A 16,122-nucleotide genomic window follows, 5' to 3' on the forward strand; every position below is an offset into this window, starting at 1 on the left:
CTCCCCTGCAGCCTCGTTGGTGAGCTGCCACGTTTTCGGTTAGTTTTGCTTCTCGGGGTTGTTGTGGTTGGCAGTCACTCAGGTGAGGCGAACGCTACCGAATCACATTCCAAACCCGCAGGTAGATCACACAGGTGGCAAGGAGGAAAAAAAACAACAAAAAAAACGGCTGCTGGTGTCTGCATGTTGTACGTTCATAAATCACACCGGGAGGTCTGTGTGTGTTAGAACACATGAATATATGAGATGTACAAATAAGTACTAAAAGCCAAAGTAACATTTCAGCGTCACATTTATTGCATTGACAGCATTTATTGCATTGACAGTTTTGGAGTTTATTTTAATTACCTTATACTTAATCTGCTGGGCAGCTGTTGACGTGTTATACTATTACGTCATAATTAATGTGTTGTGTATCTGAAGTAAACTAAAGCAATCGGTTGTAGTGTAGTAAAAAATGAAATATAATGTAATATATGGAGCAGCGGGAAAATAAAAGTTTAAAACTGTACCAAACGTACTTTAGTTTCGTCGCACCTGAGCGCGCGTGTGTGTGTGCGTGTGTGTGTGTGCGTGTTATCAGGGTATGATAGGCCAGGAAAGACCCCCACGTGACGGGCGCATGCGTTTATTCTGAAGGAATCACGGAGCCGCGCTTAATGCGGCCCGTCCAGGTGAGAGAAACGAGCGCTCGCGTGGCCTTTTAGCGGGGAGAGGACAAACATTTACCTGCGTGTGTTTGTTTTACTGTCCCCCCCCCCCCCCGTGGACTACGAAGTAAATCAGGATTATGTTAGCACTAACACAGAGTGCATTAACTCTCTGTTATAATGGGGGGGGGGCTAATGGCGCGGCAGCGTCTGCCAGGTGTGTGGCTGCTGTATGGCATCCGTTCCCTGGGGAGGGCCTTGCAACCAGAAGCCCTCTGTAGCATAACCCCCCCCCCCCAGAACAGGAGTAGGAACCACTTTGCCACCGGGGGGGGCAGATTTACTACAAAAGCTCGTTCCCTCATTGTTCTTCTTTCTGTGGCTGCTGTGTTTTAAATAATAAGAATTTTATTTGTTCCAGAGCGAGACGATTCTTTTAAGAAGTCAGTTGATCGACAGGAAGGATGTCGGCAGGAGTTTTTAATATTTCATATTTCGAAAGAATCACTACATCGATCATTTAAAAAGAAATAATTGTTAGTTGCAGCACAGAAAATATGTCAAGACACTTTTAATATGTATAAAAATGTTGAGTAACGTGCTTCACAGTAAGAAAAGCAGTGACATGCACAATCAGTGACGATGGATCGCCGGCGTAGTGATGGAGCAGTGGTTCGTGGAGGGGGGGGTCGGGGGGGTGTAGTAAGACTTACTTGTTAAAAGCAAAGGGAAATGGATCCGCCTCAGGCTGTCACTTAAAAATGTTCCCGAGCTCGTCCCCCTCGTATCCTGTTTGGAATGTTACCGTGTCGCACACTTTCTTTAACACGTCTCCGGTCCCCTTGAGGGATGCTGCCGCCGAGTAATTCGGGGGGGGGCCTCGCCGCTGATGTCACGGTTTAGTTTGGCGTGTTTACACGCTCGCTTCCTGCCTGTTGAATGGAGGACATGGTGGAGATTAGCTTTAACACCAGTGTGTGGTGTCGGCTGCGGTTTTATTCACTGTGAGGTGAGGCCTTTTTATTTATTCAGAGAGCGTGTGTGTGTTTGTCTGGAGGTGATGGTGGTGGTGGTGGGGGGGGGGTTTAGAGGTCCTCGTCGTGCCTCGCTGGGAGCCCCAGATGATGCGTGTCAATGCAGCAAATGGAGCGTGGAGATGAAGTGCTGCTGCTGTTCTACAAAGACACCACTTAGAGGCCTGTCGTCGGCTCCTTTAGGTTTGGAAGGAAGCGAGATGCCGATCACATGACTTCACCTCCAGTAGTCTAGTTGAGACGCTTTGACGTAGCTTAATTATTTTATCTCTTTGAACAGCAACCCTTGAAGCTTGTTTTAACCAGGTGGGGGTTCTGACCATAAAGTGTCTTAAAGCTGCCTTCCATCTATTGACCAGCAGGGGGCGACTCCTCTGCTCCCATAGAAGTCTATGAGAAAAATGACTCTTGATTTCTAAACATTGTAAACATGAGTTTATGGCTTCAGTCTCTAGTTTCAAGTCTCCTTTAATACAGCATGATGTTCATTTAATAATGGTGCTTCAGGGCGGAGATAACTTGTGATTGACAGGTCTCTATCAACGACTTCTATGTATGAATATTTTATGTAGAACAATAAATCTATATTATTCCTGAATTACTTTATAACTTTACACACTCAGAGACACATACGCTGCTCTCGCGTTAACAGCCCGAGGCAAACAGGAAGCTGCGGTCACTTTCGTTGATATTTGTCGTCGGCATGACAACCGGGCCCCTCTGAGGCCCCTCCCCCCCCCCTCACGAGGCGAGTGCGTGAGTGATACCTCGACCCAACCTTTTCGCATCGTGTCAGAGGGTGTGGCCCCGCCGAGTGCACACAACCTGTCTCCGGCAGGCTCTCTCTGTCACTCATTCATACGTTCACGCACACACACACACACACACGCACACACACACACACACACACACACCGATGATCCCTCGAGCAAACAAAACAAGCAGTGACGTCCGCTCCTTCACACTCATCCCCCCCCCCCCTCTCACCGTGAAGGCGCCTCCCCACTAAAGCTGCATCTCTGACATTCTGATCATTCTGTCCATTTTAACTTAAGTGACCCCCCCCCCCCCCTCCCACACACACACACAGACTCACTGCTTTCACGCGATGGCGTGGCGTCTGCGGTGAGTCACAGGTGAACCTCGACCCGGCCCGTGATTCATGTTCCGTCCCGATGATGTCAGACGAGGGGCGTTTGATTCGAGTCACGTTCGGTCGCTGTAATGACTCGTCAGTATTTTTACACATAGTTACCGTAACATTTATGTAGTAAAATAATCCCGTTAAAAATAGTTAAAAGGCACAAACACGTTCTCTATCTCGTAAATGTCAATTTAATTATTTTATGTTCTTCGAAATGACAAATGCTTTTTCTGTCAGAAACACAAAGATAAATCCAATTTATTGTAACATGACACACGGAAAATAAGCAAATGCTCACATGCTAGTAACACAAATGATGAAATGTTTTGGGAGTTTCTGCCTGAAATGTGACTAAAGTCATTGGCTGATCATAGAAATCAGTCAACAGCCTTTTATCTTTCCGTCGTTTAATCCCTAAAGCGCCTAAAACGTTTTAGTCACATGGTCGACCTCCTTAATCGTATTAGTCGTATTTTGATATTCTTTAGAGACAGAATCAGCTGTCAATCAGTTTGAATCACGAAGGCTGGCTGCTGTACAAGAGCGATGAATGCAGACCGCTGAACCGGATCCATTATGTCGTGTTCAGGCATCATCTTTTCTAATGAAACCAAACCCCCCCCCCCACCCACATCCCCCCCCCCCGCCCCCACAGCACAGGTGTGATCCATTAGAATACCTACGCTTTACCGCCGCAGCTTTGTGAGTTTTAACAAGTCGATCCGAGTTAAACCGGGTTTTTCAAAGACGTTTTCTGGGAAAAGCTCAACAAAAGAAATACGCCTTTTAAAAGAAGGGCAGGTTTTACTTGGTACCATTTTTTTGCTGCTGAGGTTTGAAAGCCGGGCGCCGTGGAGCCGCCATTAACGCGCCTCGCGTCACACGCAGGTACTCAGCATTCTGTCAAATAACCACCCGTCTGTTTGCTCGCCAGCTGATACGTCCTGGGAGTGATGCACTGGCTTCCCCTGGTTGCCATGGTGATTGCCTCGGCCCTGCCATTCCCGCACGACCCCGCGTCCAGGATTGCCGCCGCGACGACGACGACGGCGACGCCGGAGCCCGGCTTGGACCCCGCCGCGGAGACCCGCCATGACCCGGCCGCTCGCCCCTCGCAGACGGACTACGGCGCGCCGGCCTCCCCCGGTCGCCACGGCGACAGACGGAGCCCCCGAAGCCGCGGGGGTCACGCGAAACCCTCCGCGGACGGGGAGGCGTCCGCGCTCAGAGGGGCGGACCGATCGGACGCTCCGACGGAAGGGGGGACACTCGGGGCCGAGCGTGTCTCCCGGGACGATTCTCCCCCGGAGTCCTCCAGCGGCGTGGACCAGAGGACCCAGAAGGTCGCCGCCGGTCCCGCGGGTCCACGAGGGCCGGGCCCCACGGTTCCCTCGACGAGGCCGAGGGACTCCCCCTCCAGCTTGAACCTGGAGGCCGGGCTGGACGAGATGTTTCTGGACGCGCATCCGCGGGTCCTGTTCTCCCCCTCGCCGTCGCCCCCGGAGCACCCGCCTCTCCTGCTCATGCTGGAGAGCGGCCTGCTGGAGGAGGACGGGGACGGCGGCGAGCAGGACGACATGCACGTCGAGGGCCACGGGGACCGGGCCATCGACAGGACTCCGAGCTGGGCGGACTCCGCGGGCGGCGGCGGCGCCGAGGCGGCCCGTCCCGCCAGGAGGGACAAGCGCTCGCACCCGATGGAGCGGCGGCGCGGGGAGAAGTCGGTGTGCGAGGCGGAGAGCGCCTGGGTCACCGACAAGAAGACGGCCATCGACTCGCACAGCCAGAACGTCACCGTCCTGCAGGACATCCAGACCCAGACGGGCCCGCTCAAGCAGTACTTCTACGAGACGCGCTGCCGCGAGGCCGAGCAGTTCGGCAACGGCGGCCGTCCGAGGGTGGCGGGCGGCGGCGGCGGCGCGGCGGCGGCGAGGCCCGCTGGGACGGGCGTGGCCGGCGCCGGCTGCCTGGGCGTGGACAGGAAACAGTGGGTGAGCGAGTGCAAGGCCAAGCAGTCGTACGTCCGGGCGCTCACCAGAGACGCCAACAACCGGACCGGGTGGAGGTGGATCCGCATCGACTCGTCCTGCGTCTGCGTGCTGCTGTCCAGAGCCAATCAGGCGGCAGGGAGGGAGGTCTTAACGAGGCAGGGGAGAGGCTGAGAGGGGGTGGGGGGGGTAAGGGGGGGGGGGCGTTGAGTGACACAAACCAGAGCAGCTGCAACAGCCTTCTGTGTGCACTTCCTTTAACAAGATGGATTTGGGTATTTCCCCCCCTCTCTCTCTGCCCCCCCCCCTCTGTCCCTGCCATCCCTCCCTCGACCACAACTTCAAAGGAATTTTGAAACAAACAAGACCTCAATCTTATTAGATCTTAGGGAAAACTGTCATTTATAGAGATTTTGCTGTTTTTGTATGATTCGTCTTTCATAATCTAAGTTATTTTTGTATTAGTATGTAAGCATGTGTATATCCCTGATATTAATATATTCCTTTATATATATATATATATACGACACCAGTATACCTTTACGTATGAAGCTCTGTGTATTTATAGAAGGTCTCTCCAGTGTCTGAGGATAATTCCAGCCTTCGGGGGGGGGTGGGGGGGGGGCGCTCGGCTTGCGAGAGGAAGCAGCCCCACCTACCGAGGCTCCGTGTTACTGCCCCCCCCCCCCCCTAACGTGCTGGGGGGGGGGGCACACTTTACTTAGGCTTCACTCAGGCTGATGTTTTGTGACTCTTTTTGTAAGTGACACCTGGAACCAGGTAGCTTCACCACCTGCTGGTTTGTTCGTTAACCAAAATGTGGTAATAAAGGATCTTTGTACTCAGTTAATTATCTTTTTTTTGTGTTATTGGTGAGAAGTATTCTTACGTGTAAGAGTAGCCGCATTTAAAGAAAACCATTACAACTGATGCACATGGTTGAATAAGCGTAGTGGAGTATAAAGGGCGTAGAATAAATAAAAGCACCTAAACGCACCTCGTCACCATGGAGACGAGCTGCTGGAGGCAAAGAATGAAATGAATGAACGGAGAAAGTTTGCGATGATCAGCAGATCCACCAGGATCGCTTTATTTAGTCTTTTACATCATCATCTTCATCATCATCGTTGTTTATTTTCCAGACTATATTTTCAAGTTGTATCACTATCACTTTGTTCATGGAAATCTGTTAAATCGTTGCACAATTGTTTGTTCTCAAAAATGTACACACACAGTAGCGTATTTAAATGAGCATTTTCAATATTTACTTTTTAAAACCAGTTCAAAATGAAGCCAACGGAACACGTGCACACACGTTTATCCAACACGTACGTAAAGAAAAATAAATAGATATCGTAAAAAATAAGAAATACAACTGAAAAAAAATACACACATTTTACAAATTGATCCCCAGGCACCCAACCCCAGTGGGTTTATCATACAGATATATATATGTATATATATATTAAAGACACCTTATATCATCTTCACCACCAAAAAGAATGTATTCAGGTCGTTTGTTTGACATGCATCGTAAACACGGAGGCTAAAGGTTTTGTCCCCCCCCCCGCGCAGAGAGCTCTTGGTTTCTATGGCTTGTGTGTGCAGTAAGATGACCGGCTGTTTGACCCTCCTGTCGTCACGGCGACACCAGGCCCTGATGGAGGAGGAGGAGCTGGTGCCACTTTGGGATAAGACATCAGGACGTATACGAGAGCGCCCCCCCTAATCGGCCCATTTAAATTTAAAGGATTTTAATGTCAGAAACCCCTCATGAGGTCTAATGTCATGAGGTCAAACCTCTACAGCAGCTCCTCAGTAACTGAAGTCTGCAGTTAATAAAGGATCATTTCATTTGGAGTAAGAGGTTCATTTAAAGTTTTTCCACAAGTCTGTGAGCTCTTTTTTTTCTCCCTCCCTAATCATTTCTTTATCAGCAGCTTTTTTACTGAGGGGGTCAGCTCAGATAAAACTAAAAAAATGTTAGAAAGATCAAAGCATCCGAGGGGGAGACGTCCCCTTTAAGTCCAAGAGTCAAACTCACCTCTCAGTTTTTGACTCAGCCCGCTTCGTTCGTTGCATAAACTAAGCGCGCCTTTTCAAGAAGTGGTACCAGCACACTTTGTGGACTTCCTGCCCCCACGTGCACAGTGCCCCCCCCCCCCCCATGAAAACCACCCGTGTCCGAGCAGAAGTTCTAAGGCGACACGTTGGACTGTAAAGAGAAGAAATGGCAGCGAGTGGTTTCCTCTCAAAGGAGGAAAATGAGCCCTGATTTTGCCAACTCTGCTGATTGTGTGCAGACACCGACAGGAATGAAGGGGGGGGGGAGGGGGGGGGGGGGGACCGGACCAACACCAGGTTTGTCTTCATTAGCCCAACAGTCGGCGCCGAGCAAGAGAGAGACACGGAGGACGAGCAAAGACAGAAGGACAGGAAGAGGGACACAGAGACTCCTGCTCAACCTTCACGTCCATCTCCGCTCCTTTAGCTTCTGTTATTGCAGGATGGTCCCACTGATGGATTCATTTAAAAAGTGAGATGGTTTTATTAATTGCCCCCCCCCCCCTACCCCCCTCCCCCTCCCTTCCTCTCCCTCGTGGATGAGCGAGCAGGTCCTCTAGTCCCAAATCCAGTCAGCGCCCTGAGGAGAGAAAATGTGTCATTCTCACAACTCAAAACGCCCAAACCCACAAACGCACACAAACGCACACAAACGCACACAAAAGCACACAAACGCACACACGCAGGAGTGTCCAGCGGCTGTGGGACGCTTCTCACCTCGACTCAGCAGGAGTACGTCCTCACTGAGGCGGATTCCCCCCGAGCGCCGGAGCTGGCTGTGGAGACACAGACGAGGGGAGAGGGGTGGCGGGGGTGTAAGGGGGGGGGGGGGGTTATTATCTTCAAACACGCAGTGACCTTCCACAGGCATCCCATTAAGAAGCGGAATGAGAGATAATCGTCTTCCTCTGTGCTTTGAAGCGGCTCCGTGTTTTTGTCGGTTGCTTCGCCCCCCCCCCCCCCAGCGGCACCAGTCTTATATAATGTTTCTGTTAGAGGCTTTTTTTTAGACACAAGGGACGAGGAGGAAGATTCATCTATTTCATGAATTTGCTTCTCAACATTTTAAATTTATTCTCAAAATGTTCACTATATTCTTAATAATTAAAACGTATTCTGAGCATTTTGAGTTCATCTTCAACGTTGCAAATTTATTGTAAATATTTTATGAAAGCGTGTAAACGGAGACTCGAAGGCCCAGGCCACGAGGACGCAGGGGGGTCAGAGGTCGCAGGGGGTCGCACTCACCGTCGCTCTGCACCTTTCTCAGGGTAACGGAGGGCGTGGAGATGGCTGAGGCACGGAAGTTGGCGGGCAGGGTCTCGGCGGAGTCGGAGGTCACGCCCCGGAGGTCTTTCTCCCGGAACATCTTCCTCCAGGAGGGCGAGCGGGTGAACGTCTTCGCTCCGTCCTGCTAAAGGTGGTCAAAGGGGTCGGGGTCAGGGTCGGGCGCCTATTATCAGCACGGTTTATTTTCACACCTCTCGGGAGCTCGATTGAGCGCGCTGACCTCGTCGGGTCGTCTCTCGGTCCCCGTGGAGATGAGGGAGTTGTACTCCTGCTCCAGGAGCTGCCGGGCCTGCGGGAGGGAGGTGAAGTGGAAGCGTTGAGATTCATGACCATCGTGTGTGAAACCTTGGCTTGAAGTAGATGGTCTTTCACTTCAGATGGGAGATGATGAGGAGAGACCTCCTCGAAGCTTCCTCGCGTCTCCTCACCTGCGTGTGCTGGTTGGGGATCTGCAGCAGCAGCGCCAGGTCGGTGTAGTCGAAGGTGTCGTCCAACGCCAGCAGGGCGCCGTGCACGCCGCTCTCACGCAGGTTGTCCCCGTACTCCTTTAGGCCGATGGTCTGCACCCAGCACATCACGCGCTCGTTGGACCACACCATCACGTCTGAGAGGGGAGAGGAGGAGGGGAGGAGGAAGGTAGAGGGAGGAGGGAGAGGAGGGGAGGAGGAAAGGGAGATAGAGTGGGTGAGAGGGCCAGGGGGGCGGGGGGGGGAGGGAAGAAGGGGAGGCAATATTTTATTCATGTTTCAATATATCATGGAACTACATATGGAGGTCTATATGTAACATGCATGGTCCCATGAGGGAGTTCCTTATGTAACATGCATGGTCCCCTGATGGAGTTCCTTATGTAACATGCATGGTCCTCTGAGGGAGTTCCTTATGTAACATGCATGGTCCCCTGATGGAGTTCCTTATGTAACATGCATGGTCCTCTGAGGGAGTTCCTTATGTAACATGCATGGTCCTCTGAGGGAGTTCCTTATGTAACATGCATGGTCCTCTGAGGGAGTTCCTTATGTAACATGCATGGTCCCCTGAGGTAGTTCCTTATGTAACATGCATGGTCCTCTGAGGGAGTTCCTTATGTAACATGCATGGTCCCCTGAGGTAGTTCCTTATGTAACATGCATGGTCCCCTGAGGTAGTTCCTTATGTAACATGCATGGTCCTCTGAGGGAGTTCCTTATGTAACATGCATGGTCCTCTGAGGGAGTTCCGCTTGCTTTTTCGTGCTGATGAGCGATTTGGGGAAGGAGGAAATCAGCAGGGATGGGCCTACTGTAAATGTACAACATGTGTAACCCGAGGTGCAGATGTGGGAGAGCGAGAGCTTTTGTGGGGGGGGGGGGGGCTGTTTAATGACCAATCCCGTTGACATTAATGTAATTGTTATCCAGCCCAAATTGCACGAGAAAGCTGCGGTCTCTGGAAACACAATAAGCGGCGGGGGGGGGGGGGGGGGGGGGTTCCCAACATGTTCCAGGCAGTGGAGATCAAAGGTAACTTTTGGGGTCTGTGTCTAATTATTGTTCCGTGTGTTATGTGAAAAGTACCTCTTAATTTGTTCCATGTACAAATAGTAATAGTTTATGTCTTTTTTCCCCCCCAAGTCCAAACAAAGTAAGGCCAGTGGCCCTGCAGCTGGCTCTATTGCAGCATGAAACTACTACTAGCAGACCACAGAAGAAGAAGAAGACGCCTCACCTTTGCTGTGGTGGACGCTCTCCTCTCTCTTCCTCTCCAGCTCCTTCCGATCGTAGTTGAGCCGCTTCAGGCACATGATGCCGTAATGCAGACTGACCCTGGGAGGACAGAGCCGGGGGGGGGGGGGGGGGGGGGGCGGGGTGTAGACGGTTTAAACGAGGGCGGAAGCATTACCCAACACCTGTGACCCCACATGACCGGCTATGGGAACTCTACCTGTGGAAGCTGTCCACCATCTTGAGCTGTCCCCTCAGCTCCTTCTTGGTCAGGTGGTCCAGCATGCGTGCGTCCACCAGGGACTCCATGAAGTAGCTGCGGTACTGCGGCAGACCCAGACTGGGCAGCCAGTCGTTGCCCACCCACTCGTGATTCATGTCGCCGTAGGCCAGTATCTGAAGGGGGGGGGGAGGGGTCGACACCTTAGTACGCCACCACGGTGAATCTGATTCTAATGGTGACTTCTCAGTGGATCCTTACCTGATCCCAGCTGAACTCCTTGAGCTCCTGCAGCGGTGAGAGAAGAGGCATAGATAGACGGAGCCAGAGAGATGTGGGGGAAGGAGGGGGGGGGGAGGGTCAGGAGGTCAAGAGGTCAAGAGCAGGTAGGACGGATGGTGAGATGATGGGAGGCGAAGCGGTGGAGCAGCAGCAGCAAATGAGGACAAAAGGAAGGAACAGCGTGTTAGTGAACGGGTAATTAGTCGGAAGCAGTTCACACTGAAACCAGAGGGAGAGAAGAAGGAGAAGCTCAACACTCGGCCCTGGGTCCTCGATGACATCAAGGAGACGGAACATCACTAACCGGAGGCTTGGTGGCTGCGTTCAGGGACTCCATCTCGGCGTGGGTCATCCACACGTTGCTGGTCGACTGGGAACGAGAGAAAAGGTCAGACGAAATGAACCGAATGAGGGAATCCACGATGTAGAACTTGGCTGATAGGATTCCTGCTGTTAAAGAACAGACGCGAGGCAACGACAGTCCGTGGGAAGACGGTCTCTGTGTGCGGTTTTTTTTTCAACATCTGGTTTGTTTTTTTGTCGCAGTACGAGCTTTTGTTTTTTGTCGAGTTGTGTTACGAGGCGGAACTAAAGCGCTGCAAAACCCCCCGCGGGGTTCGAGAATCTGCTCCGCGTTACGTTCACATGACTCTCTCTCTTATTTGGTCTGAATGAGTCCGGTTCCTCACGGAGCGGGTGCTGGCCGGCGCCGAGGGGCTGGTGAGGGACACCATCTCCTGGATGGCGAGCCGCAGCTTGAGGCGGTGCAGCGGGTTGCTGATGCCGATCTCCCGCTGGATCTCCGTGTCCGACAGGTTGGCCATGATGGCGCCGCTCTTCACGTTGGCGCGGCAGGCGGCGACGTACCAGGCCGGCATTCCCACCCACAGCTGGAGGGGGGGGGGGGCGGACGACAGAAGGAAACGTGACATGTGATCGGTGGAGAAAACCACGGCCTGTGTTCTTGTAGAGAAATTCAAAGACAGAGAAAATGAGCCCGGTGGTACTCGACCCGTTTGATAGCTTGCACCGGTGCTGCTGGATTAACTGATGACTATCAGCACCCGTTGCTGCCAGGCGGCAGAACCCGGTTCTACCGAGCGAAACCGATGCAAAACTCGCATTCTCTCGCTTGAGCATCTGGTTGCAAAAACAAGTTTAATTGTATAGAATTCTACGGGAAAATGACTCCACTTCTCTGCCGATTTATTCCCTCAGTAAAACTAGTTTCAAGTCTTCGTCCATACAGCACGACGCTCATGCTTCGGGGGGCGGGGGTAACTGTGATTGACAGGTTACTGCTGCTACGTGTAATGTTGTCACCAGTTAACACGGCCACTTGTTGAACATCCAACAGGCACAGTACCTCCAACCAGGACACGACCGTGGGTCCGTCCCAGGATGCGAAGGGGAGGCCTTGGCGGCACGCTTCCTCCAGCAGCTCATGCCTGGGAAGAGGAAGAAGGAGAGGAAGAGGAAGGGGAAGCGTTACACGTTGGGTGCAGCTAAAAGGGAGATCTCAGTTATCTCATGATTCACAAACTTCTTCTTGCTGCGCCGGTCTTTATCTGCCGGACCCAGAGTCCCGGTCTTGTTCAGGCCCATCGGGTCCCCGGAGGCCATTTCCTCGGACGGCGTGGACGCTGGAGGAGAGGCGGTGAGGTCAAAGATCGACGGATAACACGGAAACAAAATATTTCGAAAGCCTCCCTCTGGTTACCGAGAGAAGCGGATCCCTCCCGGCCCGGCTGGCCCATCCGTCCTTTCTCCTTCTTCCCGAAGAGTCGCCCGATGGACGACTTGATGCTTTTCTTCTTACTGGACTTGTGGAGGGAATCCTGGCTGCTGTTGGAGCTGCTGCCGTCTGCCGAGAGGCTGAGTGGGAGGAGGACAAGGGGAGGAAATCAGCGAGGGAGGGGGGGGGGGGGGGGGGGGGGGGGGGGGGGGGGGGGGGGGGGGGGGGGGGGCGAACGGTGATCAATAGGCCGCGCCGCGTCGGATTTACCTGCGAAACTCCCGGGGGTCGTCGAGCATGGCGCCCGGGTGGGTGAGGGTCATCCTGTCCAGCCGCAGAGCGCGAGGCGTGGGGGGAGGCGTGGCGTGGTCCAGAAGAGCCAGGGAGCGGTCCTCGTCTTTGCTGTTCTGGGGAACCCGAGAGGGGGGAAGAGGGTCACGACTCGAAATGAAGCTTCATCTCCGCAAAGTGGAAGCGGCTTTTTTTGTTTGGCTGCGTTTAACACTTTCTTCTCCGCATCTTTTGAATTCCGCGGCCCCCCCCCCCTCCCCGTTTCTGGGAAGCAGCGCGTCGGGTTCCAACCGCCGGAGATTCCACGAATCGGTCTCGCCCGGCATCACGGCTGAACTCCCCCTGACCCCGTCTGCGTGATTCACTGGTCTTGTCTTTACATGACTCACCGTCTGGAGGAGAAGTGGGGCGGAGGGGAGAGGGGGGAGTCGGGGGAGGGGGTGGGGGGTCAAGAAAGCGCTAAAGGTTAACGCCGGAATGGAGTCAGCACCTGTCTGTCCGTCTCGCGGGCCGGGGAGTGAGACAGGCGAGGGGTGGAGCGTCCGGAGCTGGGGGGCGAGGGGGAGGCCAGGGTGGAGGACGTGATGGACGAGGGGATGAAGCCCCGTCCTGTGATGTCCCTCCCCAGGGAGGACGGAGGGTCCAACGCCACGCTGACCCGGCTCTCGATCTCTTCGGCGCGGAGCTCCGTGTTCTCCTTCTCCTCCTGGATGAGTCTGTGGAGGGGGAGAAAAACAAAAGGAGGGGTGGCGTGGGGGGGGGGGGGAGGCACATTCAAGGCGACATGATAATGCGCCGAACAAGATCTGAGAAGTTTAACATTTTTTAAAAAACAAGCATTCTCTTTTTCTTTACATTCCTCGAGTCGCCAGGTTAGCTTAGCTTAGCGTAAAGACTGGAAACAGAGGGAAACCGCTAGCCCTTTGTGACCCAAACAAGCTAAACACGGCCTCACTTGATCTCCTTATTGATGGCCTCCAGCTGGTCCTGCAGCATGATGGCCAGGGTCTGCACGTCCGTCTGCCCGCTGGGGGAGAGCAGCTCGGAGCCGAACCGAGGGCCGCCGCCGCCGTCGTCATCGTCGTCGGAGCAGCCCACGTCCAGGCCGGGGTCGAACCCGGTCCCCAGCAGAGCCCCGCTCTCCCAGTCCGGGTACTGCACACAGAGAGTAGTACTGTGGTTCTTCCATGAAATGAGACAAAATGGCACGTCATGTTAGGTTTCATTGTTGTCAGAGAGGATCAGGACGAAAGGATTTCAACAAACATCAAAACTCAGACTCCACAGTCCAGAGGGGACACATCTGTCCCCACTTCCTGATAATAAAAACCAGTGTTTGTTTAATAGAAAATCAGCCAGATGCTTCCAAGAGGTGTAAAGTAGATGCTTTTGTTTGGGCTGGTAGTCACGTCACAGCAGACTCTCACCTTGGTGGAGTCCTCTCTGGCGGAGCTCCAACGCGCCCGGTGACTCCGCCTGACCACGCCCCCCCCGGCGGACGCGCCACCGAAGGCATCCAGGTGAGCGGTCGAGCCAGTTGGCAGGGAGCCATTCCCGTGGTGGGAATACCTCAGCTCCAGAGCGCTCCCCGGCAGCGAGCGACTGGGGAGGCAGGAAGGACGGTACGAGAGATAAGACGGGGTGGTCAGCACTCCCCCCCCCCCCCCCCCCCCCGCGGGCGAGGGAGACATCGGTAAAGACGGTGCAACACGGAAAAAATACACAACGGAGCCTCGCCGGTAAACTTCATATAGCGAGTAAAGGTGCAGCGTACCCTCCACCAAAGGGGACGTAGGTGTCGAGACTTGCAGATGAGAAAGTGCTAATTGGATCGTGTGTGTGTGTTTGGGCACTGAGTCAACACGTGTGTGTGTGTACGTGTGTGTGTGTCTGGAGGCCTCGGATCGGGAAGCTGACGTCTACGACGTCCAAATGCTGACGAACCTGGAATAAGAGCCACCGGGCCTCGCTCTCAGCTGATCCAACTCCAGCTGAAGGCGCTCCAGCTCTGCGATCAGCTGGTCCTGGAATGCAGGGGGAGGGGGGGGGGGGGGCAAATGAAATAAGAGTCGGTCAAAAAATGAATAACAAGAAAATACTGCAAGGGCGAAGGGATTCAACTCCGAGGCACCTTGTTCGCCAGCAGATCGTCCTGCAGTTTCTTCATGTTGGACAGTTCCTCGGACAGCGCGTTCTGCAGGAGGAAGCAGGCGCTTTATCGCGGTGAAGTAAAAAAAAAACAACACAATCTTCTGAATGAGAAATGGTGGAAGGAGCTCTCTGATGACACCCGGACCCCGAGAGAGACTTTACATCTTTAAACTAAAGACACACCTCTTCAGACTAAACCTCCACTGAAACACTAACAAACTGACCAACTGTAGCACTTTAATTGTACTTAAAAGTGCTTATTTGATGGAATTGCACTTTCTTGTTTCTTCTGAGTTTGAAATGCACTTTTTACTAATCGAGACGTGGTGAGTTTGTGTTGCCAATGGGGGGGGGCACGCGGGGTGGTTCGTGGGACTGAGGGCGTTTTGCTCCACCTTCTCCTCCAGCGCCGCCATCCTCTCCTTCAGGTGCAGCTGCAGCCGCTCGTTGGACTCCGACAGGAGCTTGTCCACCGTGTCGGAGAGACGCTTGTTGTGCTCGTCGTTCATCCTCTCCCTCTGCCTCGCCTGAGGCGGGGGGGGGGGGTCGTGAGAGACGGGGGGTGAGAGCGAATGAGAAGAAAGAAACGAAGGTGGGCGTTAATAACGAGCATTCTGCTCGACTGAGAGCGACGCGCAGAGATTGGTATCTGAATGGAAACGACCGAATACGAGGGTTTAGAAAATCAGCGCCTTTGTGGACGCTGACAAAGAGAGGAGTGACTCACCCTCTGCAGCTCCTGGTTCTTCTCCTCCAGTTGCGCCTCCATCTGCCGCAGTCGCTCCTCAAAGTTCCCGTGTCGCTCCTCCGCCTGAGTGATCGTGGGGGGGGGGGGGGGCGTGGGGGCGGGGGGTACAAGTGAACTCAAAAGGAAACGGCCTTGTTGACCAATTAGCCGCGTGCCTGTACACATCTCCGCGTGGCGTTAGACGGTGGCTCTTCTCACGGGGGGCTCCTGCCCCGACACGCAACTAGTAATGACGACTATTTGACAGTTTCGGGCTACCGGGGGCGGGGGGGAGTCGTTTTTTTTCTTAAACGGCATGGGGGAGCATTGTGTAGTCGCAGGAATGCTGGAGGTTTTTTAACACAAAAGCGATGAAAGGAAACGCGGCGTGCGGTTGGTTCCCGACGTGTCGGGGCGCGCGGCGAGGAGCGAATAGCTGAACGCACGGATGCAAATTTCTGCTCGTTCACCCGTCGTCTGACAAGTTCTGATTCACAGATGTGTGTGACTGCACATATGGCTGCTGTCAGGTGAAGCTTGCACTGTTTTTCATCTGATTGTGTACAGCTGTTGCACGCACGCACACACACACGCACACACACACCTTGTTGAGTGCCGCCACTCTCTGGGGCGAGCTGGGCCTCGATCTCCGGCAGCGTCTCGGCCCTCTGCAGGGTCTGCTGCAGCTTCTGCTTGGCGTCATCCAGGCGCTCCTGGAGCTGCCGGTTCTTCTCCTCGCCCTGCCGGAGGGGGGGGGGGAGCAGGGGGGGTAGAACGGGAGCGCAGGTGAAACTCAGGGTCGCACCGAGGGCGACATCAGCCGTGCGCACACACACACACACA

General features: G+C 53.7%; 2 protein-coding genes across 3 annotated transcripts; one reads left to right on the plus strand and one right to left on the minus strand.

The window, feature by feature from the left end:
• The first annotated feature begins 3,766 nt into the window (after nt 1-3,766).
• On the plus strand, nt 3,767-4,990 carry LOC119220522 (beta-nerve growth factor). Its single transcript, XM_062560399.1, has one exon. The coding sequence runs from the start codon at nt 3,782-3,784 to the stop codon at nt 4,988-4,990; it is 1,209 nt and encodes a 402-aa protein (XP_062416383.1). The 5' UTR covers nt 3,767-3,781.
• Nucleotides 4,991-5,867: 877 nt separating this feature from the next.
• Nucleotides 5,868-16,016, minus strand: ppfia3 (PTPRF interacting protein alpha 3). 2 transcript variants are annotated; one of them, XM_062560398.1, is made up of 22 exons: nt 15,884-16,016; nt 15,280-15,363; nt 14,948-15,079; nt 14,533-14,595; nt 14,346-14,425; nt 13,829-14,003; nt 13,357-13,556; nt 12,892-13,117; nt 12,381-12,517; nt 12,096-12,250; nt 11,919-12,018; nt 11,742-11,823; nt 11,065-11,265; nt 10,680-10,745; nt 10,355-10,381; nt 10,094-10,269; nt 9,878-9,975; nt 8,599-8,774; nt 8,391-8,459; nt 8,129-8,294; nt 7,598-7,656; nt 5,868-7,460 (listed from the first exon to the last, which is right to left on the minus strand). In XM_062560398.1, exons 1-21 carry the CDS (start codon nt 15,980-15,982, stop codon nt 7,604-7,606), a joined length of 2,565 nt encoding a protein of 854 aa, XP_062416382.1. In that variant the 5' UTR covers nt 15,983-16,016; the 3' UTR covers nt 5,868-7,460; nt 7,598-7,603. The 2 variants fall into 2 exon arrangements, with proteins under 2 accessions (XP_062416382.1, XP_062416381.1); XM_062560397.1 differs by having other exon boundaries at nt 13,357-13,583.
• Between the last annotated feature and the right edge of the window lie 106 nt (nt 16,017-16,122).

This window comes from Pungitius pungitius, unplaced genomic scaffold, assembly GCF_949316345.1.
Source record: "Pungitius pungitius unplaced genomic scaffold, fPunPun2.1 scaffold_151, whole genome shotgun sequence".
Classification (NCBI taxonomy): Eukaryota; Metazoa; Chordata; class Actinopteri; order Perciformes; family Gasterosteidae; genus Pungitius; species Pungitius pungitius.